Here is a 17,392-nt window from a genome sequence, read left to right as displayed (position 1 = left end):
AAAATTCCGCATTTTCAAATTTGAAATTCCACCAAATTCCACTAAATTCCCCAAAATTCCGTTATTCACCTCTAAATTCCACGTTTTTCAACCGATTCAACCCATTCCAGTTTTCAACTCTTCATATTCTTCCACGCTATTCCCCAAATTCCCACTTCCCAAAAATTCCGCATTTTCAAATTTGAAATTCCACCAAATTCCACCAAATTCCACTAAATTCCCCAAAATTCCGTTATTCACCTTTAAATTCCACGTTTTTCAACCGATTCAACCCATTCCAGTTTTCAACTCTTCATATTCTTCCACGCTATTCCCCAAATTCCCACTTCCCAAAAATTCCGCATTTTCAAATTTGAAATTCCACCAAATTCCACCAAATTCCCCAAAATTCCGTTTTTCACCTCTAAATTCCACGTTTTTCAACGGATTCAACCCATTCCAACTTTATTCACCTTATGCTTCCCATATTCACCCCATTGACCCCCACTTCCACTATGTGGCGGCCATCTTGGATTGACCCTAAAGTGACCCCAATGAGCCCTGATTGGACCGGAAGTGACCCCAGGGACCCCGGAAGTGACCCCAAATAGACCGGAAGTGACCCCCAATGAACCGGAAGTGACCTCAGGCAAACCGGAAGTGACCTCAGGCAAACCGGAAGTGACCCTAAATAGACCGGAAGTGACCTCAGGAAAACCGGAAGTGACCCAGGGTAAACCGGAAGTGACCCAAATAAACCGGAAGTGACTCAAATAAACCGGAAGTGACCCAAATAAACCGGAAATGACCAAAATAAAACCGGAAGTGACCCAAATCACACCGGAAGTGACTATTGCAACAAAAAGTGCCCCAAATAGCTACATTTTCGCTAACTTTTTCAATTTTTGTCCGATTCAACTCGTTTCAACATTTAACTCCGAAAGTGACAATTAGAAAGCCATATATTTAGTTTCGTTCCAAATTTCAAAACTTTTTGGCGCAAATTTTTTTTTAAATTCCCATTCATTCTCAATGGAGATTTATTATTTACTCTAACTTCTACATTTTTTAACCGATTCAACCCATTCCAGCTTTCAACTCTTCATATTCTTCCACGCTATTCCCCAAATTCCCACTTCCCAAAAATTCCGCATTTTCAAATTTGAAATTCCACCAAATTCCACCAAATTCACCCAAATTCCGTTTTTCACCTCTAAATTCCACGTTTTTCAACGGATTCAACCCATTCCAACTTTATTCACCTTATGCTTCCCATATTCACCCCCTTGACCCCCACTTCCACTATGTGGCGGCCATCTTGGATTGACCCTAAAGTGACCCCAATGAGCCCTGATTGGACCGGAAGTGACCCCAGGGACCCCGGAAGTGACCCCAAATAGACCGGAAGTGACCCCCAATGAACCGGAAGTGACCTCAGGCAAACCGGAAGTGACCTCAGGCAAACCGGAAGTGACCCTAAATAAACCGGAAGTGACCTCAGGCAAACCGGAAGTGACCCCAGGTAAACCGGAAGTGACCCAAATAAACAGGAAGTGACCTCAGGTAAACCGGAAGTGACCCAAATAAACCGGAAATGACCAAAATAAAACCAGAAGTGACCCAAAAAATATTCAGCTTCTTCGCCTTCACACGCAATTTCTCCAGAAATTGCAAATTCTAGTTATTCTTCTTCTTCTTCTATTTTATTCTCCGCGATTTTTGTCCTTCTACTTCTTCCACACAATTCAACCCATTCACTCCATTCCACTTTTCACTCATTCCAACTATTCCCGAGATGAGCGCTTCCATTTTTGGTATTCCGAAAATTCTCCGATTCCGCAAAATTCCCAAATTCCCGACAAATTTTTCCCCATTCATTCTCAATGGCACATTCAACGTTTCACATTCACGTCATTCCAGTTTCAAATTCACGTCATTCAGCACATTCACATCACATTGGGAAAGATTCTCAACATTCCCCAAATTCCCACTTCCCCAAAATTCCGCCAAATTCCCAAAAAATTCCCCAAAATTCCGTTTTTCACCTCTAAATTCCACGTTTTTCAACCCATTCAACCCATTCCAGTTTTCAACTCTTCATATTCTTCCACGCAATTCCCCAAATTCCCACTTCCCAAAAATTCTGCATTTTCAAATTTGAAATTCCACCAAATTCCACCAAATTCCCCAAAATTCCGTTTTTCACCTCTAGTTTCCACATTATTCAACCGATTCAACCCATTCCAGCTTTCAACTCTTCATATTCTTCCACGCTATTCCCCAAATTCCCACTTCCCAAAAATTCCGCGTTTTCAAATTTGAAATTCCACCAAATTCCACCAAATTCCACCAAATTCCCCAAAATTCCGTTTTTCACCTCAAAATTCTACGTTTCTCGAGAAATTCAACTCATTCCAAAATCATTCCACAGTATTCCCCAAAAAAAAAATTCAGCTTTTCGCCTTCACACGCAATTTCTCCAGAAATTGCAAATTCTAGTTATTGTGTGAAGGCGAAGGCCTTCACACATATGTTATTCTACTCCATTCACTTTATTATTGTGTGAAGGCGATGGCCTTCACACATATGTTATTCTACTCCATTCACTTTATTATTATTATTATTATTATTATTATTATTATTATTATTCTATTTTATTCTCCGCGATTTCTGTCCTTCTACTTCTTCCACACAATTCAACCCATTCACTCCATTCCACTTTTCACTCATTCCAACTATTCCCGAGATGAGCGCTTCCATTTTTGGTATTCCGAAAATTCTCCGATTCCGCAAAATTCCCAAATTCCCGACAAATTTTTCCCCATTCATTCTCAATGGCACATTCAACGTTTCACATTCACGTCATTCCAGTTTGAAATTCACGTCATTCCAGTTTCAAATTCACGTCATTCAGCACATTCACGTCACATTGGGAAAGATTCTCAACATTCCCTAAATTCCCACTTCCCAAAAATTCCGCCAAATTCCACCAAATTCCCCAAAATTCCGTTTTTCACCTCTAAATTCCACGTTTTTCAACCCATTCAACCCATTCCAGCTTTCAACTCTTCATATTCTTCCACGCTATTCCCCAAATTCCCACTTACCAAAAATTCCGCATTTTCAAATAATAAATTCCACCAAATTCCACCAAATTCCACCAAATTCACCCAAATTCCACCAAATTCCACCAACTTCCCCAAAATTCCGTTTTTCACCTCTAAATTCCACGTTTTTCAACCCATTCAACCCATTCCAGCTTTCAACTCTTCATATTCTTCCACGCTATTCCCCAAATTCCCACTTCCCAAAAATTCCGCATTTTCAAATTTGAAATTCCACCAAATTCCACCAAATTCACCCAAATTCCGTTTTTCACCTCTAAATTCCACGTTTTTCAACGGATTCAACCCATTCCAACTTTATTCACCTTATGCTTCCCATATTCACCCCCTTGACCCCCACTTCCACTATGTGGCGGCCATCTTGGATTGACCCTAAAGTGACCCCAATGAGCCCTGATTGGACCGGAAGTGACCCCAGGGACCCCGGAAGTGACCCCAAATAGACCGGAAGTGACCCCCAATGAACCGGAAGTGACCTCAGGCAAACCGGAAGTGACCTCAGGCAAACCGGAAGTGACCCTAAATAAACCGGAAGTGACCTCAGGCAAACCGGAAGTGACCCCAGGTAAACCGGAAGTGACCCAAATAAACAGGAAGTGACCTCAGGTAAACCGGAAGTGACCCAAATAAACCGGAAATGACCAAAATAAAACCAGAAGTGACCCAAAAAATATTCAGCTTCTTCGCCTTCACACGCAATTTCTCCAGAAATTGCAAATTCTAGTTATTATTATTATTATTCTATTTTATTCTCCGCGATTTCTGTCCTTCTTCTTCTTCCACACAATTCAACCCATTCACTCCATTCCACTTTTCACTCATTCCAACTATTCCCGAGATGAGCGCTTCCATTTTTGGTATTCCGAAAATTCTCCGATTCCGCAAAATTCCCAAATTCCCGACAAATTTTTCCCCATTCATTCTCAATGGCACATTCAACGTTTCACATTCACGTCATTCCAGTTTCACATTCACGTCATTCCAGTTTCAAATTCACGTCATTCAGCACATTCACATCCCATTGGGAAAGATTCTCAACATTCCCCAAATTCCCACTTCCCAAAAATTCCGCCAAATTCCCCAAAATTCCCCAAAATTCCGTTTTTCACCTCTAAATTCCACGTTTTTCAACCGATTCAACCCATTCCAGTTTTCAACTCTTCATATTCTTCCACGCTATTCCCCAAATTCCCACTTCCCAAAAATTCCGCATTTTCAAATTTGAAATTCCACCAAATTCCACCAAATTCCCCAAAATTCCGTTTTTCAGCTCTAAATTCCACGTTTTTCAACCCATTCAACCCATTCCAGCTTTCAACTCTTCATATTCTTCCACGCAATTCCCCAAATTCCCACTTCCCAAAAATTCTGCATTTTCAAATTTGAAATTCCACCAAATTCCACCAAATTCCCCAAAATTCCGTTTTTCACCTCTAGTTTCCACATTATTCAACCGATTCAACCCATTCCAGCTTTCAACTCTTCATATTCTTCCACGCTATTCCCCAAATTCCCACTTCCCAAAAATTCCGCGTTTTCAAATTTGAAATTCCACCAAATTCCACCAAATTCCACCAAATTCCCCAAAATTCCGTTTTTCACCTCAAAATTCTACGTTTCTCGAGAAATTCAACTCATTCCAAAATCATTCCACAGTATTCCCCAAAAAAAAAATTCAGCTTTTCGCCTTCACACGCAATTTCTCCAGAAATTGCAAATTCTAGTTATCTATTCAAGTCCATATCATTGTAGAAAATAGTGCATGTTATTGTAATCACAGTCCATCTAAAAACCGACTGAAGGTTGTGTACTTTCTGTGTGGTTTGAAAGAAAAATAACCTGAGTGCTGCTAAAATGGTCTTTTTCCCTCATTGCGGGTGCTTTTACGTGACATGACTCACTTCCTTTTTGCCTTGAAGAGAAGTCATTAGAATCCACTTGGATGTCCTTTGGATGGACACTTTTGCAGCCAGCTCATTTGTTCAATCATCTTTTCCAGCTGCTGTTCAGTCCATTCAGAATGGACACGTTGAGATGTTCTTGAATTCAGATGGCAGCTGGAGGGAAGGAAAAGGCGAGTGAGGGGCTGCTATTAATACGTACGACACCCTGTCACACTATCACCAGCGTGCCCCTCGAACCATGTCCTCTCCACTTTTTATTCACCAGCTCACAATGAATTGCAGCTGTGATGACAGATAAGTGTGTGTGTGTGTGTGTGTGTGTGTGTGTGTGTGTGTGTGTGTGTGTGTGTGTGTGTGTGTGTGTGTGTGTGTGTGTGTGTGTGTGTGTGTGTGTGTGTGTGTGTGTGTGTGTGTCGTGATTATCGGCTCTTAGGTGGTGTAATTGCTATCACCAAGAAAGAAGAGGAGGAGAAGATTTAGGTCAGCTCAGGAGAGTGGAGATGAAGAAGGTGAATGTTCTCCACAATAATGGCCGAAATGCTTGACAAATTGGGTTGAATTTATATGAGATGACTTCAACTTTTCACTGAACTTATTTTATCTAAATACGAGCTCCATTTAGTTGATTTGTATTAAGCTCTTTATTGAGCTTATTTTCACTCAGCCTAGCACTTGAATTTAGTTTCGGTTAGTCTAGCTCAGGTTATTTTGGCTCTTCTCTATATTTAATTTTAAATGATTTTTGATAGGCTAAGTTCACCTGTGTTCAACCTTTCCTAGTTAAATACCCTAATAATAATAATAATAATAATAATAATAATAATCCTGTCTGCTAAAATTTCCTGTTGTTTATTGATTAAAATGTGTATTTCACTATCCTAAATGCGACGAAGCAGGTTTTGTGGCAGCTAACATTTGGGCTGTTCTAAATAAAGTGTGGGTTGAGCAGAGTTTTAGATATGGCGTTGTTTAATATTGCTGTCTGTTTATCTCCAGCGAGCAACAGCGTCGATGGTATCTGAGGCATGTGAAATAATTGACACGATACGAGACTATGAGTTATTAGCATCAGATAGCTACCAGCAGATGCCTATTGACTTGTCTACTGTAAAAAGAAGAGGACCTTTGTCATTTACAAAAGTTGTTCATCTGCGATTTGTCACGTCAAAATGCGTTTGTTCATGAGAATGAGAGATTTGTAATTGGAACACCCAATATTGATGTTAGTCCAGCAGTGTTGTAAAATGTTTTTCTGTCATGACTAGCAGACAGAAGATGGATGAGGATCTGGTAAACAATATTTCATTTCTACTTCTAATGTGTTGCTGCAAAGACCTTCTAACCTCCCAGTCAAACATGGAAAGTTGCTTGGTAATTGCTTGTCGTTTGTCACTCGCTGTCAAATATGAAAAGCTGCTTGGAAATCCATGTTTGTTGCTTTACATGCTTTTATTTTTCAGCATTTACTATAAAAGCCAAGATAGCTAGAAATTCATGAGACGATCTGAAGGTATCTGTCTAGTACAGGGGTGTCAAACTCGTTTTTTTTCTCAGGCTGCTTCTTTTGGAGGGCCATTATGACAAATCAATGTATGAAATAAATGTATGAGCACTTCATATTATATACAGTAAAAGCTACTAAACAAACTGACAACTCATTTTCAAATCAGACGAGTAAAAACTGATCAAATATTAAAAAAAAAAGATATTATTAAAAGTGAAGACAATTTGAAATTCTAGTAATGACACAAATTTGATTCACAATTTGTCTTCGCGGGCCACATAAAATGATGTGGCGGGCTGTATCTGGCCCCTGTGGTCTAGTGTGTGTGTGTGTGTGTGTGTGTGTGTGTGTTGTGTACGTGTGTTGCCTGCAGCTGTGGTGCGACTGTGTTCCAGCATAAAGAGCAAAGGGAAAGCAATCAGTGTAAGAACTGTGGCCATGCGGCGAGGCGGCCCCAGGCTACGCGTTTGCCCGAGTGACAAAAAGTTGAGAATATTGACAAGGTTGTACGAGAGAAGTGTTACAAGCGCACCCCCTGGGACCCAGCACACTACCAGTTTACTATTGACTACTGACTTGTCACCTCTGCTCTGTCATTGTAGAAGAGGGAAGCACTAGAAACACAATATTTGCTAAACTGATGCTTTTTAGAAAAAGAACTAAATTGTCTTCACTGCCACCACTGTATTGAGCTGCTGCCATTAAAAACAAAGCATTGTCCAAGTGTTACAAAGCCACTCTTAAAAATAAAAAATAAAAAAAGAACACCTTTTGTCCCGTCTCACACATCAGCTCCCAAATCAATAGTAACATCCTCTGTCCTGGTGTCTACTTTCTCATGTGTGTGTGTTGCATCATGAGTGTGTACATGGTGTTTGTGAGCTCATGATAATGGCATCTTCCCCCACATCACCTCTCTCGCCTGTTCTCGACAATAGCGGTTAATAGCAGCCCAAAGTGGCCGCACACTTTCAGCATGAGGGGAGGGGGGGGGGCTTTCAAAAGAGTCCATGTTTCTTTTCCGGATGTATTTATTCATCAAGCTACATGCATTGTGGTCCATGCTCGCCCCGCAATTAAATCAAAGTGTTTCACATCACAGAGCTAACCAGGACAAAAAAAAAAAGAAGGAAAAGAAAAAAGCCTTTCAACAGGTTGTGAATGTTGTCAATTGCAGGCAGACAAGATGTGCATTTCAATGAAGAACAGGAAATGGCACCTTTGTATGGATAAAAAAAAAACACACACACACACACATACACACACAGGGATGCCTGAAGTGGAATAAAGCATTTTTTGGAATAAGGGCTTTCCATGTAAGATAGATAGACAGCACTTAACAAATGTATTGAACCAGCAACTGATGTCAGCTTTTTATCTTGAATTAAATGAACAGAATTTTGTTGTTATGGATCAACATGTACAGTAGAAGCACTTTAAACAAGTTTTAATCCTCAAATGTCATTATTGTTTGTTTAGATGGGAAACTCCTTGAAACTGAAAGCAAACATTAAAGCACTTAATGATCATGCAACAAAAAAAAAAATGAATTTGTTAAGCCCAACATTTATCTCAATACCTGAGTTAAGAATCACAAACAAATGATAAGCATTGATTATTATGGAGATTCCTATGCATTCTGAGCATCGAGAGTTTTTTTTTGTGTTCCTTGCAGTCAGTCGAGTCAACGTTAAAGGTCAAACACAGTGTAGCTCACGTCAGACAATTCCAGTGAGAGCAGACATGATGTCATTAAATTTTCATGACAACTAAAGGGTAACAACTCTCAGTGGTTGTTGACTCCTCACGACCCCCCCCCCCCCCACACACACACACACATCAATGCATTGCTGACCGATGCAAACTACTTTGTTATATTTCATTGCTCACTTCTAGCTGCAGCTGTTTCAGATATTTAAAAAAAAATCAAATGAACAAATGACCATCCAGAATGTCATCCAAGAAAACATTGCTTGAGTGTTGTCGACGGCGCAGTGAAGGCTGTGTGAAAAATGTCCGCCGTTGCTTTTGTTCTTGCCGCGGGGTCCCTGCAAGTCCCGTAGGAGCGTCTCCATTTATTGTGCGGCAAAAAAAAGCCAATTACAATGTTAATGTGTCACAGCGGGCGCCTGAACCCCGAGGAATGCGTCCAACGCTTGATGGAGAAGGCCCGAGTCAACGCGGGTTAACAGCAAAACGGTGTCTGGGGAGCGCTTGGACATAAGAAAACACTACGTCAGAGTAAATACACACACATACGCTTGCCACATTCGGGGATTGATACACAGAAAGAAATACTGTACATTAAAGAAAGGATTAAATACAAAAAATTTAAAAGTATCTAAGATAGGCTAAACTATGCTATGCTAATCTAACAAAATGGTGGCAGTCAATGTGTTAGACAATGTCAGACATCAACAGTATGAGAAAATAAGCTCAGTTCAACTCAGCCAAGCTAAAACGGGAAGGGGATTGCTCTATTCTATCTATATCGATCTACGTATTCAGTTAAGATAAGACAATGCGGCTTGTCCACAGAGGACGACCTCTCTCGGGAGTCCATAATAAGCCATTAAATAGGCACATTAGGGGCTAATGAAAAGGCTCTTAGTGTTTTTGTTTTTTTTTGTACTGTGGACCACCTGGATTTATTTGCGCACTCCGACTAACACGTGTGCATGCAATAAACGAAATTTCCGATGCATTTTAAGAGCCGGTTCATAACACAAAGCTCTCGACACATGTGACGTTATACTTGTTATTGTCATGCAAATGTTTATAATAGACTGCAGCCAGTTCCTCTGATTAGCCTGATGTGTGCTCGCTGCCCCCCCCCCCCTTTCCTCTGCCATCCATTCATCCATCTATACATCCATGACAGACACACACACCCAGGCAAAGTAAAAATCATCATATTACCTCACTAAAATCCATTTTATTGTTTGCAAATGCATTGAAAAAGACTTGATGAAAACACACACAAGAAGTAAGGAGAAAACATTCAACAAACTGTGCACGCACAAATGGACCAATGGTTGGAAAAAAAAGGATAGTCAATAAATGCTTGAATGGCATACCATTAACTTGTGCGTCATTTTAATTCTCTTTGTCTTCACTGTTTTTGTAGTGCGCACAAGGAACTTGTTCACAGGCGTGTGGTGATGATGATGATGATGATGATGGCAATGATGATGAGGGGGTTGTACCCTGAGCCAACTCACCCATGTGTGTAATGTGAAAAGGAGGGGTGAGGGGCTGAAATAGTGCTGCAGTGACAGGAGCGGGAAGAGAGGAGTGTGTGTATATTTAAATGCCAAAAGCAGGAATGGATGGTGCGAGGAGGTCTATTTTCCACCAACGTGTTGCAGTGGGATTGTTAAAAAAATAATAATAAAAAAAAAAGACTGCCATTCTGGCTTTGCCTACTTGTCTGTAGGAAAGATGCTGGTAATCAGATTTCATTTTTTATCTTTTTTTTTTAATGTGGTGGTGGTGGTTCCTGCATCTTTTCCTAAATATACCCTGAAGCTGATAAACAATTTTGATTGGTCGGACGTCAGACGTGAATCCCCATGGGACTTGGCCCCGCCTCCTATAATGACGCCCCCACCACCCACTCATCATCGAGACTACCCCTGTGGGTGATCAAGAGAGAAAAATCACTTACCTCTTTTTGCTCTTGGTTCGCACACATATGAATATTTTATAATTCTGATAATAATTCCACCAATTAATACATTTGTGTGCGCGCACGCACACACACACACACACACACACACACACACACACACACACACACACACACACACACACACACACACACACACACACACAGTAACCTTCATCCTGCAGACCACAGACTGTCTGCGTTCTGCTGATAAGAGCCTCCGTCGTTAACTCGTCCACGCAGGACAGGCTTGCACGTTTCCACTCGTGCGTGTGTGCATGTGTGTGTGCGCGTGCACTTTGAGAGATTTAATTTATGCATTTTAATGAATGGAATTTGGGCAAAGCACAAAGAAATATAGCTTGTATCTTATCTGTGTGTGTTTGTGGGGGGGGGGGGTGAATTTCTATTTTAGTTAAATATGTTTTAATAATTTTATCGGAGACTTTGCTTTATATTTTCTAACATGATGACGTTATTTATTTGTTTATTTTTGGTAGAGTACATTTACAATAATAGCAATGTAGGCACAACGTAGTCCTACTCTTAACGCGATGCAGTTTTTTTTTGTTTTTGTTTGTTTTTTACAACATTGCATTTGAACAGTTTCGGCACGAACGAGGCCGCTTTGCTGCAGGGCGATGATGATGCTGTTGATGCTGCAGCGTCGTGTGCATGCATAGAATTTGAGTGGGGGGGGAATATAAAATATCCATATTTTGTAAAGTATCCCATGCCTGAAGGCTACTCTTTAAAATCACCTTTGCAATTAAGAGCAAACAACAAATGGATTCTTAATTTAAATGCATACAGGTCTGTATGTATGAATATAAAACAAAAATGTATGTTTTCAATATATACAACATTTAAAAAAATAAAACGAAAAATGCAATATAATTTTCCCCTATAATATTTTTTTGAACGGTCGCCGATCTTCACAATGGCACAAGCGCGCACACACACGCACACAGATATTTCGACGGGTGAATGAATGAATGGATGATGTATTGAATTACAGTTTTCATCTTGTTACAAAAAAATCTAAAATAGAAGAAATTGGACTAGATTCGAGCAAAAAGCCCAAATTGGAGGAAGAATAGTCCATTTTAGGAGACTCAAAGTTCTCCGTTTTACCATCCAAAATCAATTTTTCCCTGCTACATCCCAAAGAGAACCTGCATGGTCTATTACCAACGCTGCTCCGCGCGCGTCCTTGACTTTAAGCAAAACGTTCGTTAATTTCTTTCAGATTTTAAAGATAGACAGACAAAAACAACTACGAAATCCTGCATTTAGTTGTCATCCAAAGATGCTTGGCTTTTGGCACAAATCTCAGCCTCCTTTTATATGCGTAAACTTGGGCGAGATTGGAGGCCGCCGGAATGTCATTGGACGTCGGGCTGAAGTATTATAGATCGTGGCTCCGGGAGGGGGTGACGAGGGAGTGGGTGAGTGGGGTGAGGGTGGGTGTACGGTAGTGAGGGGTACCGCAAGCACCTCCCCTAGAAATGCAGCAAATCTCTCCCGTGTTATCCTGGTGCGGGGCTCTATCTACTAAAAAAGGAGGGAGGGCATGGAAGAGAGGGGGGGGGGGGGGCATTCAAGCCCACCCCCCACCCCCCCTGAGCGCCACGGTACCGCATTGGCATTGGTGAAGGCACCTGAACGCACCTTCCAGCCACCCCAAGCGCAAAAAAAGAAGGATATCATAAAGGGCCTTACTTATAAAGACACTTTTGGGAGTTTGGTGCGTAAAGCTTTTACGCACGGAGACTGGAGCCAAAAAGACAGCGAGGAGGCGTCGCGTCGAGCATCAAGGAGGAGAGGACAGGAGAAGGAAAGGAGAGGAGAGGAGAGGAGAGGAGGGGGGCAGGATGCAGAAGCGGAGCGACGACGTCTGAAGGTGAAATGAACCTGAGGAGAAGCACACTGAGGAAGAAGTGGAGATAGCAACTAAAATATATATATATATATAAACCGTCGGTGTCTTAATCAGAAGCTTTCCCCACCTCACTCACCCACTCTCGTGTCTTGTGGATGCAACGAAGCGGACGCCGCCACCCAAAGTAGCCTCCTTTTTTTATATTGGATAAGGAGAGAAGAAAATAACCGCAAATATGGCGACGTTAATCCGGAGCAAACTGTCCAATAAACTGTCCAACGCGGCAACGACCGTCACCAACAAATCCCAGGCCAAAGTCAGCGGTATGTTCGCCAGGATGGGCTTCCAGGCCGCCACCGACGAAGAGGCGCTGGGTTTCGCCGCCTGCGACGACCTGGACTACGACCACCGGCAGGGCATGCAGATGGACATCCTAGCCGCCGACGACAAGGCGGCAGCGGCGGTGGGAGAAGGAGGGGAAGGTGGGGACGGTACCCTCGATGGGGACAGCCACTACCAGAGAGACGGCACCGCTCCGTCGCGCTCCTCCTCCAAGGACGGGGGTTCGAACGAACTGTCCGAGGCCAGACCCCAAATCACGGCTTGGGAGGCGGGATGGAACGTCACCAATGCTATCCAGGTACGAGCGCGCAACTCATCCTATTGCCGTTCATGTTATGATTAGGATACAATACTGCGCGAATGCGATGCGATGATTTCCTCCGCGCATATTGCCAACGAACACGCACTTTCTATTGTCCCAAATCCTCCTATAATTAAATCATAACGCACTCTATATCAATTAATCGTTTTCCACACGTTTTACAATGGATTTCATATTGTTCGAATGCATTCCGTGCGCAATGACGCGCATCCGTGGCGCACACAAGCGTGCGCGGTAGGGGGGGGGGGGGGGGGGGCGGTAGAGAGAAAGAGAAAGAGAAAGAGAAAGAAAAAGAAAAAGCGAAAGAGAAAGGTGGGCGTGAACAAAGTGAATGCCCCCACCCACGCAGGAGTACGCCTTGCTCGCAGGCTCTGCGACAAAAAAAAATTGGTGGTTTCGAGGTTTTGACGTCACAGTGTCTCCTACGACTCATCGTGACGTCAGAGAGGGGGGGAGGGAAGACAGACACGCTCAAAGCCAAGTGGAAATCCCACGCTACGTCAAAACGGGAAGGGAGAGGGGGAAACTGGGGGAGAGGGGGGGGGGGGGGGGGGTCTCACAAAGAATGTCACTTAGTATTACTAAAGCACTCAAGAGGATGTAGTCCTCCACCAAGTGGGAATAACTACAAGTGACAGGATGGACCACTTCCAGTGGGCTCCTATTTGGACAGGAATATGACAATCTGATCTGACATATAATGCGTCAAAGTGCATCAAACCTGCCATGAACTAGGTTTGATATCAAAGTAAAGCCTTTTAGTGAATATGTCTGATCTTCACTGTACAGGAGGTTTCACATAAGTGATAATTCACCAAAAATGAAATCAAGTCAAAAGAGGGAAGAGAGACGAACACAATTCCAGCTTGTGTTCATTAAAGTTGCCGCCTAACTTTTAATCTGGATTCGGTCCGGATCAAAAGGTTCTCTACATAGTTTACAGCTAAATGGGCAAGTTATATTTAAATTGGTGTAAATCTTTATCAGATCCGGAGAAAGCAATCGAGCTTCTGATCCGGCATACACAAGAGAAGCAATACGAAAGACCCAATCTGGATCAGATCCATATCTTGCTATTTTTGCAAAATTAAGAAATGAGAAGCTACAGAGTCTGACTATATCAAATTTGACATTTTATTCATATCTCACTAGTTGCTAAACATTCAAGCTGGATTTGATCCAGATCAAATCCAGTTTGTGGAACATTTGGCTTTTGTTGCAATGCACTACGTCAAGCGCCAGTCTTCTCGGACCACTGTCCCGCATGTGTTAAACGATTCCCCCCTCCCTCGAGGACCAGAGTATGAAACCTGTGATTTGAAGGGATTTTGGAAAATTGCCTATTTGAATCACCTTATTTTGTGGAATGATCCAAATCATGTGACGTGTGTGTCTTCGGCTCACAGGGGATGTTTGTCTTGGGTCTGCCCTACGCCATCTTGCACGGGGGCTACCTGGGCCTCTTCCTGATCATTTTTGCCGCGGTGGTGTGCTGTTACACGGGCAAGATCCTGATCTCGTGCCTGTACGAAGAGGACGAGGACGGTCGTCTGGTGCGCGTGCGCGACTCCTACGTGGACATTGCCAACGCTTGCTGCGCGCCGCGCTTTCCGTCACTGGGCGGCCACGTGGTCAACGTGGCGCAGATCATCGAGCTGGTGATGACGTGCATCCTGTACGTGGTGGTGAGCGGCAACCTGATGTACAACAGCTTCCCCAACATGCCCATCTCGCAGAAGTCGTGGGCCATCATCGCCACAGCGGCGCTGCTGCCGTGCGCCTTCCTCAAGAACCTGAAGGCCGTGTCCAAGTTCAGCCTGCTGTGCACGCTGGCGCACTTCGTCATCAACGTGCTGGTGATCGCCTATTGCCTGTCACGGGCGCGGGTGTGGGCGTGGGACAAGGTCAAGTTCTACATTGATGTCAAGAAGTTCCCCATCTCCATCGGTATCATTGTGTTCAGCTACACGTCACAGATCTTCCTACCGTCTCTGGAGGGCAACATGCAGAAGCCTAGCGAGTTCCACTGCATGATGAACTGGACGCATATCGCCGCCTGCATCCTCAAGGGTCTCTTCGCTCTGGTGGCCTACCTGACGTGGGCCGACGCCACCAAGGAGGTGATCACGGACAACCTGCCGCCAGGCATCCGCGCCGTGGTCAACATCTTCCTGGTGGCCAAGGCGCTCCTCTCCTACCCGTTGCCCTTCTTCGCCGCCGTGGAGGTGTTGGAGAAGAGCTTCTTCCAGGAGGGCGGCCGAGCCTTCTTCCCTGACTGCTACGGGGGAGATGGACGCCTCAAATCGTGGGGCCTGAGCCTACGCTGCGCCCTGGTGGTCTTCACCCTGCTCATGGCCATCTACGTGCCGCACTTCGCGCTGCTCATGGGCCTGACGGGGAGCCTGACCGGTGCGGGGCTCTGCTTCCTGCTGCCCAGCCTCTTCCACCTCAAATTGCTCTGGAGGAAGCTGCAGTGGCACCAGGTCTTCTTTGACGTGGCCATCTTCGTCATTGGTGGTATATGCAGCATCTCTGGCTTCATCCACTCCATGGAAGGGCTTGTGGAGGCCTTCAAGTACAACATAGAGGAGTAGACTCCCCACCCTTTTGGCCCACCTCTTCCTCCTCCTCCTCCTCCTCTTGCTTCAGTTCATGCGTAAAAGCGCACGCTCGCACCCATTCAGTCTTGCGCATCACGCCGCTATATGACCTCCTGTCACGAGGCCTTGCATTAATAAGACAAAATATCAGACAACACAATAGTCAGATGCGGGTGTATCTAATAAATTGGCTGTGTAAATCCAAGAAGAAAAAAAAAATAGTTTTCTGATGTTTGACTGATTCAAATTTTCATTTATTTCAAGCAAGATGCTCTATCTGGGCCGCCGCCTTTTTCTCGCTTCAGTTCATGCGTCTTGCCTTAAAACAAATGTCAATCATTAAGCAGTAGTACCTGATATACCGGCAGCGTATGAAATGCAAATACTTCTTACCATCAATTTTGCTTAAGTGACGCTATTTAACACCATTTACTTTGAGGCAAGGTACAATATGGTGACTCATCTGGCACTTTTCTTCTAAATTAAATTCATGCGTAAAAGACGCACGCTCCAAACCACGTCTCGCGCGCAACGCAGCTATGGCCCTCTCGTAATGCACGAGGCCTTGCGAAAATAAACCCAGTATGCATTCGTCTGATGTGTGCTCAATTGGCATTGTACGTCTATGAGAATGAACAATAGTCTTCTTCCCCTTAATCTGCTTGACTGACACCCGTATTAAAATGCAAATTTCTTTAAGGCCCGATGCAATAAGGGTTATCATCCACAGACAAAAATGACCAAACACGACGGCAATAACCAGCAGTAAAAACATAATGCAGCTCTGGAAAGCAAATAAAAAACTACTGCAAAAAATAAAAAATAAATTCAGTTTGTCCTATTTTCCCATTTACAGCGAGTACAAAAAAAGATTTTCTTTTGTTCACGGACTCCCAAATTTCAAAGATAAATATCATAATTTTGAGAATTTTTTTTAAATCGTCAGAATATCAGATTATTTATTTATTTATTTATTTATTTATTTATTTATTTATTTATCTATCTTCCAGAGTTGTAGCCTATAATAAATAAAAACACGGTAGGAGATTGGACCTAACAAGCAGCTATTCAAACTATGCATTGAATGTATATTTAGTGCGCGCGGGTGCACACACGCACACGCACGCACACACATGCACGCTCGCGCGCACGTACACACAAGAACTACAACTTGGAAGGGGATATTCAAATGATAATTATAAGAATAATAAAGTAGTTAATTGGATAAATTAGCACATTTTATTTATACCTTTGATTGGCAGCTCCGAAATCTAAAGCCTCTCCCGCTGCACATACAAAAAAAAAAAAAAAAAATGCTGTTTGTCATCACATTCCAAACACGTGGCCTGTTATCATATGAAATGATGAATTCGGTGTATGGCAATCCTAATTTAACAAAAGAAAGAGATAAAGAAAGCAAAATGTGCATACGGACATTTTTCATTCTGTGCAATCAAATGGGGTCCTGTGGAAATGTTATTTCAAAAAAAAGAGAAAAAAATAACATGCGTACGTGTAGTGTTTATTATTCTTATTGTGGTTTCAAAGCAAATGGAATGTATATCAAAGTCGTTATCATATATCGTGGAAATTAATATTAAAGAATAACAGATTAAAAGAAGTGAAATTATTGTAAAGAATAATGTGTGGTCTCATGTAACGCTAAAACGGTCAGAACATGTATTTTTTTTTCTCAGTAATAAACAGAAAATGATGTTGAAATGATGTCTTTTTTTTCACGTAAATTTATTCCTTTTGGGGGGCATAAATTAGACAAATATTTACACAAAATCCAAATAATCCCTCACTTGGATGTAAAATGTCTATAGATTTCACATCCAATATAGACTATATCTATAGACTGTTGTGGGAAGTAGAACACGGTCAAAACGAAATTAATAATGAATTTAGCGAACACCTTATCTCCCCTTATCCTTCTAGCACAAAAAAATAGGCCAACGTAAAAAGCAGTTGCAATTGTTTTTTGTTTTTTTTTTTAAGTAAAAAAGGATGAATGTGAATGCCTGTTCTTGCTTCTTGCGCCAGTAGATTGAAGAAATGTTTTCT

General features: G+C 42.5%; 1 protein-coding gene across 1 annotated transcript; it reads left to right on the top strand.

Annotated features, from left to right (window-relative positions):
- Positions 1–12,296: 12,296 nt before the first annotated feature.
- On the top strand, positions 12,297–15,319 carry slc32a1 (solute carrier family 32 member 1). The gene is made up of 2 exons (XM_085923224.1): positions 12,297–12,701; positions 14,132–15,319. The coding sequence occupies exons 1-2, from the start codon at positions 12,297–12,299 to the stop codon at positions 15,317–15,319; spliced, it is 1,593 nt and encodes a 530-aa protein (XP_085779350.1).
- Positions 15,320–17,392: the final 2,073 nt, after the last annotated feature.

Source organism: Syngnathus leptorhynchus, chromosome 11 (assembly GCF_054491065.1).
Source record: "Syngnathus leptorhynchus isolate UIUO chromosome 11, UIUO_Slep, whole genome shotgun sequence".
NCBI classification, from domain to species: domain Eukaryota; kingdom Metazoa; phylum Chordata; class Actinopteri; order Syngnathiformes; family Syngnathidae; genus Syngnathus; species Syngnathus leptorhynchus.
Note: the sequence above shows the minus strand (reverse complement) of the source record. Positions and strands in the feature narration are given on the sequence as shown.